This window comes from Coffea arabica, chromosome 2e, assembly GCF_036785885.1.
Source record: "Coffea arabica cultivar ET-39 chromosome 2e, Coffea Arabica ET-39 HiFi, whole genome shotgun sequence".
Taxonomy (NCBI): domain Eukaryota; kingdom Viridiplantae; phylum Streptophyta; class Magnoliopsida; order Gentianales; family Rubiaceae; genus Coffea; species Coffea arabica.
This window is the reverse complement of record NC_092313.1, coordinates 69,682,573-69,695,893: the sequence shown is the minus strand read 5'-3', so window position 1 is coordinate 69,695,893 and position 13,321 is coordinate 69,682,573. Positions and strand designations below refer to the sequence as shown.

Sequence of the window (13,321 nt, the reverse complement as noted above, 5' to 3'; positions counted from 1 at the left end):
TACACCATGTTGTGCATGGAAAATGGAATATAGGCATTTGGTATAAGAAAAGAGAATATTTGGCAAGATCTGAAGTGTTCAAAAATCTTGTTTGATTAAATTAAACTATTTCTTATTGAAGATAATTGATGCCTCAATGATGATTTCCTAGCATTACCAGGACACCAGATACAACTTTGGTATTACTGCAAAGGTAATTCCCGAACACCACAAGAAATGCAATTCCATCATAAGACGTTGTAGTAAACAGGCAAAAGAACATGCTTTCATTGGTAGCATCTACATAACCAGCCTTGGGTGTTAAAACGGTACGTTTAAAGTTTATATATGGTTATCACATACATAAAATATTTCACATCAGGATAGACGAGCATTATGGTATTTAAGTTCACATAACAAAAAACAAATCCACAAGTTCTACATTACATCATCCACTTAATAAACTTAAAGATCCTAAGTTGCTGTTCTGACCACCCTCTGATCTTTCTTGTTTGACAAGTTTTTCCCCAATGATTGTGGTAAATCTGCATATCAAATCCAGGTCCTTTGGGGAACAACCAGGAGCCAAAATCTGCAACAGAATACAGTATTGGAATGCAAGACTTTATATTCAGCTAGCAACATGTGTAATTAAGATGGAAACAAAGCTTTGAGTTGTAAGTAGACAAGCCATAATTAATAAAATATACAAGCATTAGTCCATGATAGTTCTCTTTACCGACTAAGAATCGAAAGGTGATTGAGGCTGCTGTGGTGCGGGTGCCTCTGACCATAAGTGTGGAGCTATGTAGGGGTGAGGCTGCTGTGCATACAGAGGAGGATCTATCACAGGCCTGTTCGCGGCCAGTCCAGCAGCAGGAGCCCCAGGCAGTGCCATCGGCTGCGGTTTCATATAATAGTAATTAGGCACAGAACCAGACGATTCCCCTGATGGCATTGCATTTCTAGGGACTGATAATAGTGCTTCATCTTCTTCATCTTTCACTACATCAGCCAAAAAGTCAAGAGGTCACTTCTTGCGATTGCTGCAGCAATATCATTCTTTTGAATCATCCTCCTTTTGGTTTCCTCAGCCTGATTCCAAGCTCACAAAGTTACGTCCGAGATGAACATCTCACACGCCTTGGCAAACACAATTGGTGACACCATTTTCACATCTTCATCAGCCTTCATAATCTTCTTAATCCTTGCGTGGGGAAGATTGTGATTCTTGCAGCCAGCAAGCCTCTCAATCCCTTGGCGCTGGTTTGCCCAGAACGACTGAAGTTGTTGCTCCAATTCTGGTTGCTGCTGGTGCTGGTTCGCATGCTGCTGTTCTCCAAGCTGAACTCCTACTGCTTGACCACTAGCCTGGTCGGCAACAACTGATGTCACCAATGATCCCTGAACAGGAATTCCAGCATATACGTTTGTAGCATATTCAAGCTGAGGCATGCTACCAACAATGCCACTGACCTGGGGCTGGCTGTGATCTTGCTGATCCATTCTATTTGCTTGACGTAAAATAGTTTTGTGGCAAAAAGAAAGACACAAAGTCATTTGACAGGACGTCAAAAAAAAAATCTAGCATAGTAACTAATAATGATCCATTTTACAAGCAAAAGACATAGTACACTAGTTTCTTTATATTGCCTTTGTCAATCACACCAGTTTTCTCCCTTGTGGCTAATCTACCATGCCAGATTTTGGTTATGATCATGAATATCCCAATAATATTACGTTTGCCATTAGCGCACCTCTTACACTGCTATATAACTTCCAATCCAACCAAGAAATCACTTCCTGATTTTCTAGAAGCACCATCTATTGATTGTAAAGTGATACTCCCCCACAACAGAAATTCAGGCAGTACTAGTGATTCTTCTTCATTACAGCATCTTAAAATATAAATAAATGGAATTCTATAAATGGCGAAAGCTATACAAACAGTCCTAAAAACCCTGAAAAAAAAAACTGAAACAGCATTTTTTAACCATGTTTTACCCCATTTTATTTCTTCCAGGCTTCTGTTAAGTCTAAAAATCACTTAAGGATCAGAGATATTTATGGTAGTGTGGCTAAAGTCCTTATCTTTTTGGTGTTAGAATAAATGTCCAATTATTCAATTTTCAGTCATCTCATTCCCACTCCTGCTTCTTCCTTGCCACCTTCTCAAATTCATTTTTGTTCTTTTCATTACTAGAAACCAATTGTTTAAAAAGTTACCTTGCCCAATAGTCCTACAAAAGCCTTCAATCAAATTCAGGTATTGTAGCCATTCCCTCATTTCCATCCCCAAGTATCTTTAATTTCCCATTTATCAAAAAAATCTCACTATTAGCTCATCGCGGATGTCACATCCAAACACCCCCCCCCCCCAACAAGGCTTTATCGGTGGTGGATTATCTAACTCTCACGGGGCTCATTTAACTAACACAATAATCTATTTATTAAAACACAAATTATTTTATTGAATTTTACAATGAAAAAGTTACAACAAGTTGTAGCCGAAAAAACGAAGCACTCTTCACTCCTAGTCCTTTTACATGAGATTCAACAAAAGTTCAATCTATTGATTGCTAGGGCACTTGTATGGCATCTCGACATCCAAGCTAGCATTTGCAAATTTTGTTAATATTGAAGTGAGCTAACATGACTCCATGAGACGCATGTGCTTAAATTTTAGCTACATAGATAGATTTGATATAAACAATACTCGACAAGTAAAGAAAAACCAAATAAATCACAACACAGTAGAGGATACGACATTGATTATCAGCGATGACCCTATGCCACCTTATACCACTATCACGATTTCAACCTTCTACCCCCAATCAATAGGTCAGCTTTTAAAGTGTCTTTCACTCTTGACTCAATAAGTGGACAATCTCCTATCCAAATACAACGCTGCAAACCAACATGTGCAATGACATTCGACATAGCCCTTATTTGCTTGACAAATCAAGGCATAACACTAGCATAACTAATAAGTGTGTATTTTTATGTGTTTCAAGTGTGTTTTATAGCTTAATTTTTTGTGTGTTTTAATTATTTTAATAACTAAATAACTAGCTTTCTAGTGAATTTTATATTTTGTGGTTTGAGTAAGAAAAATTGCATTTCTATGGATTAAAATAGTTTAAACTTCATGTTTTTATAGGTTTTAATGATTCAATCTGTTGACCTTGGTCGATCAATCCTTGGTTTTGATGATTATCAAACCAAAATGTAGATTTGGGCTAATGTTTTTATGTGAGCAATTTGTTAGAACAGATTCTTGTGGCACAAAAGAAGAAGCAAAAACAGGGCACTCATGTGGGACGTCCGAAAGGAAGCTATCGGACGTCCGAAAGGATGAAGAACATCAAGAAGGAAATTCTGTCGGACGCTCGTGAGGAAGCATCGGACGTCCGGATGGATCGGACGCATGCTTCGGACGCACATCAATCTCATCGGACGTCCTAAAAATTCCACGAAGATTTGATAACTCTCTGGACGACGTTCGGACACAGAAGCTCGGACGATAAAATCCCATCGGACGTCCGAACAACAACTTGACTGATTTTTCGGACGATGACTAAGCTGTCGGACGTCCGACAGGCCAACGGCTAGTTTTGACAGCATTTAATATTTGACCGTTGGAGAGCCTTTTGGAACCATTTCTCACCTTCTATAAACACCCCAAAGCACAAGAAGACAAAGGACTTTTGCCAACACAAAATACAAGCTTACAAGTGAGATTTTTGAGTAGAAAGATTCTTTGTTGGTTGTATAAGGGGTTGGGGAAGTTGGGTTGTGAGGTTGCTCAAGTGAAGGTTACTCTTTAGGAGAAGTAAAACCTTGGTGAAGGTGAACCTATCACTTGAAGTGGTAAAACCTTGGTGAAGGTTGCCTCATTTGTATAAAATAGTTCTTAATTGGGTGAGTGATCTTTTAAGTGTAGGTTGTTGAGGGTTATCTAGAATAGTTGTAAAACTCCTTGGCTCAACCAAAGTGTGTTTGGGGTGAGGAAGGAATGAGCCTTCACATGTATATCTTGGTTAGCATCGCCATCTATTGAAGAGGCTATTGGATTGATATTTGGTTTGCATTTCTTATCTTTTCTCTTTAATTAAGTTTTCTTTATTGTGCTTAAATTTGATATATCTTTGTGCATCATTGTGAAATTGTTTGTACTCATTGGGTTGCACCAGGCCTTACACAATCATCAAATGAAACAAAGTGAGAAGATATTTGGATGATTCTTGATGATTTGAGGTGATTTAAGATGAACATGAAGTGGAAAATGATCAAAGTATGAAATGCAATAAAGTTCAAAAGAAGAAAAGTTCGAAAGTTCCAACGCCTCTGGTATTTTGGCTATAATTTGAGTGACAAACATTTGATTGAGATGATTCTTGAATCACTTTGAAGTTAAGACAAAGAGATACATTTATTATGAGATATCGAGATCCAACTGATAAGTTTTCATGGTCAAAAATTTAAAATACAGTCATGTCAAAAATTGAAATAGGGGTCTGAATAATTAAGGGTATTTTTGACATTTATCAATCTATAGAGCTCCAATGAGATGATTCTTAATATATTGGAAAGTTAAGTCAATTATCAACAACTTTTATGTGTTGTGCAAGAGATAGTTCAACTTCTATCATCGAGAAATCTGCAGCTCAAGTTGATGCAAAAATAGAACAATTTCCAGAAATTGTCAAAATGTGCCAAACCTGTAGGGGAGTAGTCACGTAGAGGTGTTACACGACCTACCCCGCATAACCATTTTGTGGAACCTAATTTTGGCTTTGCAACTTACTCTGTAACTTACAGTTTGTCCACACAACATTTTTGAACCATTTTTTGATCAAATTTCAGCAGGAATTGCCCATGAAATCATGGAGGCTTGTAGAATCAACTTTTAGTGATTTCAAGAAACATTTCACATCAATTTTAATAACTCATTTGGAGTTTGAATTCATCTATAAATAGAGGGATTGAGGACATATTTTTATAACTTTGGAATCTAGAGAAACTACACAAAATGTATTCTTTCACTAGATTTTTTTAGTTCATTAGTGTAGTATAACTTAATATAGTTAGTTTCATCCAATCATTGTATGTAGCTGGACATATATGAAGTTAAGGATGAAGTAGGAGAGATTGGAACTCAAGTAACATAGGTGACATCTCTTCGATCACTTTATTTCTTATATTTAGTTATAATACAAGTTTGGTTTTTGTTTTCTTAACTTTTTATGTTTTGGTAGTTTGTAAACCTAGTGAGTGGATGAACTTCTATGATTGTTAAGTGAAGTTTTTATGGTTATTTGAACTTATTCTTTGAGCAAGTTATTTGGCATTTTTGACGCTTTTGTTATTACTATCATGATTAATTTGGTGCCATTAATAGTGATTATCTAAAGGTGTTGTTTTATCAATAATGATTGTGACTCTATAATAGTTCATAAAAGTGTTAAAACTAAGGGGTTAACTCACTAATGTAGGGCTACACTTTTGTGACTTTAGTGATTTGTTTAAGCAATTTCATAGAATTTAATGCATCTATAGCTAGTTTCATACTATCTTAGTAGATGTAAGATAGTTATAAATATGGTTGGTACATTGGTGAAAGTATGTATCACGTATATTTGAAAATTATGCTATAACTAACCAAGATGGTAACACTTAATTAACCGATAACTTTCAATTGCAAGGGTAGTTAGAAATTTCATAACCCTAGAAATGTCTTTATTGTCATTTTCACTATTTTTATTGCATGACTGTAAAATTTATAAGATTTTAATGGGGTATAAAAGAATTACTAAAATCTTGGGGGGCAAGTACAATTTTTAGAAAAATATAAACAAAAGCTTTAATATTGTAAGGAGCTATTGAAGAATTTTCGAATTCTTCGGTGGTGCATCCGCCAGTATCCGTTTCAAAATATTTCTATTAAGTTTTTACTGTTTTAAAGGAGAATTTGAAAGAACCGAAAGTCCAACCAAACCAGGGGCGAAGCCAGAAAGAGATCTTAGTGGGGGCAAAAATAATGCTAAATTTTTTTTATTTACTCTTTTTCTAGTTTTTTTAGCAAAAAAATAAATAAATTCACCAACAAGTACAAATGATACGTATAATCCATGAAAACCGCAAAAAAATAAACTCAAAATTATTAATGTAATAATAATTTTATTTCAAAAGCAAACTAAACTATTTACAATTGCTCACGACGAGTTTTTATATTTTGATGACGGTTTACAACTTTCTCATTTTGAACTTCACGAAGTATATTTTTCTCAATATAAGTAATTAAACAATCAATCATTCATCCAAGTGTCTCCCATTCTATCTCGTAACCGATTCTTCACCATATTCATAGATGAAAAAGCCCTTTCTACTGTAGTTATAGCAACAGGCAAAATCAAAGCTAACTTTAAGAGCATATAAACCAATAGATACACAATATCTCTCTTAGTCTCTACCAACCTTTGAGCTAGATCAGAGATTTTCCTTAAATCGAGAAATTCCTTAGCTGATTTCAAGTCATTAATATAAGTATCCAATTCAATGTCAAGTGCAAGAATATCCAACTTATAGAACCTAATCAAGTCAATTAGATAAAAACTCAAAAGAATCCATACAAGAATATTTTAAAAGTTAAAATATATGTCAAATGGCCCTCTATTCATCATTACATTAACTCCAATATAAGAAACTAATCAAGGAAAATAAAAATAAATTATATATCCATAATCCATAAAAGCACCATTTCACAAGTTAAAATATTTATCAAATAACCCATTTATTAGTTGTTACATTAACTAATCAGTTTTCAAATTTATTTAAAACAGTAATAGTCTCATGCTCTAGAAATATATTTGCCAACAAATTTAAAATAATAATAATAAGAAGTAATTGTTTAGAAGTTAGAACCTGATTTTGATGGTCAGATGGTCTTCTAAAATTGGTGGAAAGAATTGCAAATCAGTGGTAGAGTTGTAGATGATCTCCCGATTGTGGTTCTGTTGGGGTCTTGAGGGGAAAATATGAAACCAGAAATTAGAGGACTAAATTGGGAAGGAAAATTGGGAATAAGAAACCAAAGGACTAAATGACGGAGAAAGGAAAACGGACTAAATGACGGAGGAAGAAAATTGGGAATAACAAACCAGAGAACGAAATGATGGAGGAAGGAAAATAAGAACCAAGAAAGAGACGTCGGGTGTGGAATAAGAAAGGTGGGAAGTGGCCAAGTGGGGACAAAAACAGTGGGACCAATAAATTGTGTAGTAAGAAAGAGAAATGTCGGTGGTTGTGGCCTGTGGGGGGATAAATTGGAACAGAGTAGAAAATAAAATTTGGAAAGTGGCAAAGCGGGGGCATAGTCAAAACTAAGTTAAATATGTATATATATTATAAGGATTTAAGGGGCCCCCAGTGCTCCCACCTTAAATCCGCCCCTGAACCAAACTGATCCTCCTTGGTATTGTCCCATTCCTTTCTCTTTTCTTTCCCTACCAATGGTTACCCTGGTGTATGCTAGTTTAAGATGGGGCATGTTAATGGTGGTTCAAAGATGTTTGAATCATTTTTTTTAATGATTTCATTGCTGAATTAGATGGTTCACAAATGAGAAATATGCCATCCTGTGCCTCTGAGCAATCAGCATAAGCCTGCAATGCTCTAGTTCATGCCCATCTTCCCAAAGAATTAAGGAAGGAATGTGTTCTTGAGCTTAGTTTCATAATTCCAACTAGTCTTGCCATGCATAGAGGTTTCTCAAGCAGCTTTCATACCTTTTCCATTTCTTCCCTCGTCTAGTAGACTTTTGACGTTCATTCTCAAATCCTTGTCAAGAAAGATGTGGATATATACGTTCGTAGCTTTAAACAACAGTCAAGCTATAAGAATGTTCATTTCTATCTCAAAAATATTGCCAAAAAAGTGAATGGTTTGTTTAAGACGATAATCACTTTTGTGGACAACTGGCCTTGGACTAAAGCAAAACACCACTAATTTCAAATGGTATCCCTCAAAGGTGACTGGGAATTTCAAGAATATTTATCATGAAAATTCTAAGTCCGCTTGTAAACTAGAAAAATTTATGTAGACATGCAAAATTTATCATTCCCCTCAACCCTAGAAGGGAGAAGAGAAAACAGGTACAGATGCAAAGAAGAGCAAGAGCAAGCATATAAGAGGTATTGGAGAAGGGAATGCACAAACGACCTCTGCAACCTTTGAGAGCATATACAATGTTGCATATAAAAAAAACAGACCACAGGCACCTAGAACAAGATAAACAGTGGCTAGATCTGAAGCGTTACACCATCGCTTATTCAGGACAACTGATGCCTCGGGCTCTAAATCGTCTCACAATACTTGGCTATCTGTTTACCTTCCTGTTCCCAAATGAGGATTTCCTAGTATTAACTGCAAACCAGGCACAACTTTGGTATTACTACAATAATAATTCCCAAACACCTCAAGAAATGCAATATCATCATTACACTTTGTATCATAGCATCTACGCAACAAGCGCTGGATGTTCAAAAAACGCATCTAAATTTTATATATAGTTATTACATACATAAAATAATGCACATCAGGAAAAACAAGCTATATGGTAGTAAAGTTCAAATGGGATAAACAAAATACATAAGCTCCCCAACATCATATGCACATAACGAATTTAGACATCCCAAGTTGCTTTTCTGACCACCCTCAGAATTCTGATCCTTCTTGTTTGACAAGGTTTGCCTCGGTGATTGCTGTAAAGCAGAATATAAGGCCTAATGGGGAATAAGCAGGAGCCAAAATCTGAAGCAAACCATGAATACAGAGTGCGAGACCCATTTTCAGCTGGCAGTGCAAGTTGGAAACAGAGCTTTAGATTGCAAGTAGAGAACCTATAAGTAACAAATCGTACTTCCATCAATCCATGATAATTCTATTTACTGACTAAGAGTCAGAAGGTGATTGAGGCTGCTGTGGTGCGGTCGCCTCTGACCATAAATGTGGAGCCATGTAGGGGTGAGGCTGCTGTCCATACAGAGTAGGATCAATAGCAGGCGTGTTCATGGGCAGTCCAGGAGCAGGAGGCCTTGCCGGTGCCATCTGCTGTGGTTGCATATAATAATAAGGCAGAGAACCAGAAGATTCCCCTAACGGCATTGCATTTCTAGGCACTGCTAGGAGCGCTTCATCTTTCAGATCTTCCCTTGGTATTATATCAACCAAAAAGTCAAATACATCAGTTCTTGCAATTGCTGCAGCAATATCATTCTTTTGAAGCGTCCTCCTTTTGTTTTCTTCAGTGTGATTCCAAGCACGCAAAGTCAGTTCCAAGATGAACATCTCACAGGCCCTGGCAAAGACAATTGGTGCCTCAGCAGATATCATTCTTACATCTTCATCAGCCTTCATGATCTTCTTAATCCTTGCCAAGGGAAGACTATGATTCTTAAATTCAGTAAGCCTATCAATCTCTTGGCGCTGATTTACCCAGAAGGACTGAAGTTGTTGCTCCAATTCCTGTTGCTGCTGCTGGTGTATCTGCTGGTATGCACGTTGTTCTCCAATCTGAACTCCTGTTGTTTGACCAGTAGGCTGGCTGGCTACAACTGATGTCACCAATGATCCCTGACCAGGATTTCCAGTGTACACATTCGTGGCATACGAAAGCTGAGGCATGCCACCAACTATGCCACTGACCTGCGGCTGGCTATGATCTTGCTTATCCATTCTGTTTGCTTATCATAGAATAGTTCACTGACAAAAAGATAAACACAAAGTCATTTAATAGTTCATAAAAAAGAAATTTCTTGAAAGACAAAAAAGCAATGCATTTTATGTCAGCAATGACCATTATTTCACTTCTTTCCAAAGAAATTCCATCTATTATCAGAGGGCCTTTTAGAAACATATTCTGATATTTCCCAAAGTAAAATTCTGTTCACTGAAAACCACCTTCATAACATCCTAATTCGCACCACACCTGCATGTGGAAAGAACTTTTCAACTGACACAAAAAGAATAATACATTAAGCAAAAATGTTGCCTTATCAGAACCCTGAATGTAATAAATGCAGGAAACCCATGTAGGTTTTAACTGCAAATCCCATCCTACAATCTGCCACAACAATCGAAGCAAAACTCACAAACACATACAATGACAGAGTCATGTGCAACCAACCAGAGTGAGACACACATACACCGACAATCAATCCAGACGTCAACTGACTAGAAAATGAAAAAGAAACCATACAGCAATCAGAAGGGGAGTAAATCGACAAAATTTTCAAATAACCGTTGTATAAGAGACTTCTTAGTTTTTACAACCACTAACCTTGAACATAAAGCCATTCCAAATCAGGCAAGAAGCAAAGAAGTGGCTACCAACTGCAGATAATAATATTCCAGCATAGCACATCTAATAGTATTCAATTTTTGAAGCAAAAGACATAGTAGATTAGTTGCTTTAGATTGCATTAGTCAATCAAACCACATTTCTCCCTTGTGGCTAATCCACCATGCCAGATTTGGGTTACGATCACGAACATTCCAATCATATATATATACCGTCAGCGCACCTCTTACACTGCCATCTAACTTCCAAATCCAACCAAGAAATCACTTCGTGATTTTCTAGAAGCACCATTTATTGATTGTAAAGTAAAACCTTTTGCGGCACATCTTTTACTTTTCGCAGCACAATCTCGGCCTGGTAAAAAGCCCTTTCTCTTGTAGTGATGCACAACAGAAATTCAGGCAGCACTAGTGATTCTTTTTCATTTCAGCATCATAAATAACTGGAATTCTATAAACGGCAAAAGCTATACAAACAGACCTAAAAACTGAATGAGAAAAAACTTAACCTGCATGTCATTTTCCTACCATCTTTTATTCCATTTTATTTCTTCTATGCTACCATTAAGTCTAAAAATCACCTGAGGATCATAGACACCTATTCTACGGTACTGTGGTTAAAGTCCTTTTTTTTTTGGGTCTTACACGTTTTCGGTTCTTCAATTTCTTAGTCTTCTCTTCCCCATCCCTGCATCTTCCTTGCCCCTTCTCAAATTCTTCTTTTTCCCTTTTCCCTTTTAAACAAAAAACAAACAGCCAAAAGTTACCTTAACCCATCAACATCAAAGCCAGCATAAAAAGAATTGTACGGTGAGAGTCAGAAAATTAATCCTAACGGAACCACACAAATTCATAATCATGAATGGACAAAGCAAAACGTATTATACATACATCAGTCATGCACGTTGGAAACTACTAACGAAAACATAAAATCACACCCCAAATACAAGACAAGGACAATAAACAAAATTCAAACCCGAATTGTAAAAATCAATAAATCACAATCCCACAAGCACCAAGAAAATTTTCCAATACGGGCTTTCTCAGTTTTTTGTAATTTATCTTTTTTCTTTTCAAGAAAACATAAGAACACAGAGAAAGAACAAAAGGGTACCTGGTGAATCGGAAATTTTTTATGCGGGCTGCAGTGGTGTGAAAGGACAACGAGTAGAAGAAAATCTTCCGCAAAGACACGAGGTTAAGAGATGGTTCCGTACGTTACATAGAAAAATGCAAGAAAGTCAGTCCGCTTTTGAGGTTTCGATATGGTCTAGGTTCTGGTAACTGACAACAGGACAACAGAGGCGATCAAATGATTGTCTGGTTCTGCAACTGAAAGAGAGTTCCATCTCTCATGGATTCTGGAGGACCCCAATTTTTTCATTTTTTTTCCTACCCTTTCATTTCTTTTTGTTAGCCCCCTTTCTAGCTTTATGGCCTTTTTGGACCTTAACTACACAAAAACTAGTTTCTTGGACCTTGGTGTGCGCTTAATGTAAAGAAAATAACGTAAGATGCAGAGGCTTAGATTACAACATCTCTCCCTCATCTTCTATAGATAAACGTACATCTAATGTGTGTGTAATTTATAAATTATTATTATTTTTTACTAATTTGTAAAATTTTATTTTTGCACAAATAAATTTTATAAGAATTTTTCATTAGCAAACTTCAATTTATAAGTAATTTTTTCTTCAATTAAAAAATAGATAATTTGGTAATTGCAATATTTAGAGTAGTAATGAGACAAATGTGATCAGGTAATTAAGGTAAAAAAATTAATTTTTCTAAGGGTAAAATTAAAAACAAAAAATGTTTACACCAACTGTCAATTGTCAACTGTCATTGCTTTCCTTATATAAGGCATAAATAGTAAGAAAAAAAATTGATTTTCAGTTCTTGCCCCATCTGATGTGGAAATATAGACGTAGAATTGCGTTTGTGGATTTCTTTGTCATTTATTCGCTCAAATCCAATGGTGTCAGAATGGAAGAGTACACATAGCAGAGATTCAGCCACTAAGCCAAGAGAAGTGGTACAAGGTATCAGTAGTGTAAATAACCTAAAATTGTCCATTTGGTTAAACTATATAAAAGAAAAGATTCGATTCGATGGAGTCTCTACTCATATTGAGTCCCTCTCCTTCTAGATTAGGCTAGATTACGTTATAAGAATTCTATCGTTGCAATAAAAAAAAATTCAATCAAAATATTTTTCACATGATTTCTTCCCCTCCAATGGTACACAAGGACATCTAGTTTTTTTTTCCATCGAGGGGTGAAATTTAAAAAGCGGGAAGGATAAGGGTAAAATCCATACATTATCCCTATACATGTAATGTAATCTATCAAAATTAGAAACACCACATGGAAAAAATTTTGTCTGATATTTTAAAGTAAACATAAATAGTACAATAGAACACATTATTTCTAGGTTGAACTACAATATATCTGAAATAGGATATTTCAATTAAGGCTTTGTTTGGATTGCATTTTTCTGGACTTTTTGTAAGAAAAATTACTGTAACAATTTGATATATGTAAGATAAAAAGGTGATTGAAAAATGCGTCCACAGAAAATGTAACAATTTTTCTTTGAAAAGAGGCAATCCAAATCAAATTCAGTTGAAAATGTAACAATTTTTCTTTGAAAAGAGGCAATCCAAATCAAATTCAGTTGATTATCAACCAGTCGTATATTTATCTAATTCTGCAACTTTTATGTTTTCAAAACTTTAGTTTCAATATTCAGATTTCAGACTTCAACTTTGAGATTTAACAACAAATTTACCAGCTGATACTAATACCAAGTGACTTGTAAAGGTCAAATGGAAAATTAGATGGGACCATTTCACCTCGGAAAAGGGTCAGAATAAAGAGCAAAGGCTGAGTGTTTCCAACCAAGAACAACTACAGATGGATTATTCATCATTTACTATAAGATTCCACCATTCACGTTCAATGTAAATAACAAAAGAAAGAAA

General features: G+C 35.8%; 1 protein-coding gene and 1 pseudogene across 3 annotated transcripts; both read right to left on the bottom strand.

Moving 5' to 3' along the window:
* Positions 1-243: 243 nt before the first annotated feature.
* Positions 244-7,321, bottom strand: LOC113732801 (nuclear transcription factor Y subunit C-2-like; annotated as a pseudogene).
* A 1,134-nt stretch (positions 7,322-8,455) lies between these two features.
* LOC113732800 (nuclear transcription factor Y subunit C-2) lies at positions 8,456-11,867 on the bottom strand. 3 transcript variants are annotated; one of them, XM_027258786.2, is made up of 3 exons: positions 11,453-11,867; positions 10,984-11,072; positions 8,456-9,741 (listed from the first exon to the last, which is right to left on the bottom strand). In XM_027258786.2, exon 3 carries the CDS (start codon positions 9,712-9,714, stop codon positions 8,932-8,934), a length of 783 nt encoding a protein of 260 aa, XP_027114587.1. In that variant the 5' UTR covers positions 9,715-9,741; positions 10,984-11,072; positions 11,453-11,867; the 3' UTR covers positions 8,456-8,931. The 3 variants fall into 3 exon arrangements, with proteins under 3 accessions (XP_027114587.1, XP_071936939.1, XP_027114586.1); XM_072080838.1 differs by lacking the exon at positions 10,984-11,072 and adding an exon at positions 9,836-9,967; XM_027258785.2 differs by lacking the exon at positions 10,984-11,072 and having other exon boundaries at positions 11,453-11,866.
* Positions 11,868-13,321: the final 1,454 nt, after the last annotated feature.

Coding starts and splice junctions, on each gene's coding strand:
- LOC113732800 (XM_027258786.2), bottom strand. CDS start 9,714: ATGGATAAGCAAGATCATAGCCAGCCGCAGGTCAGTGGCATAGTTGGT.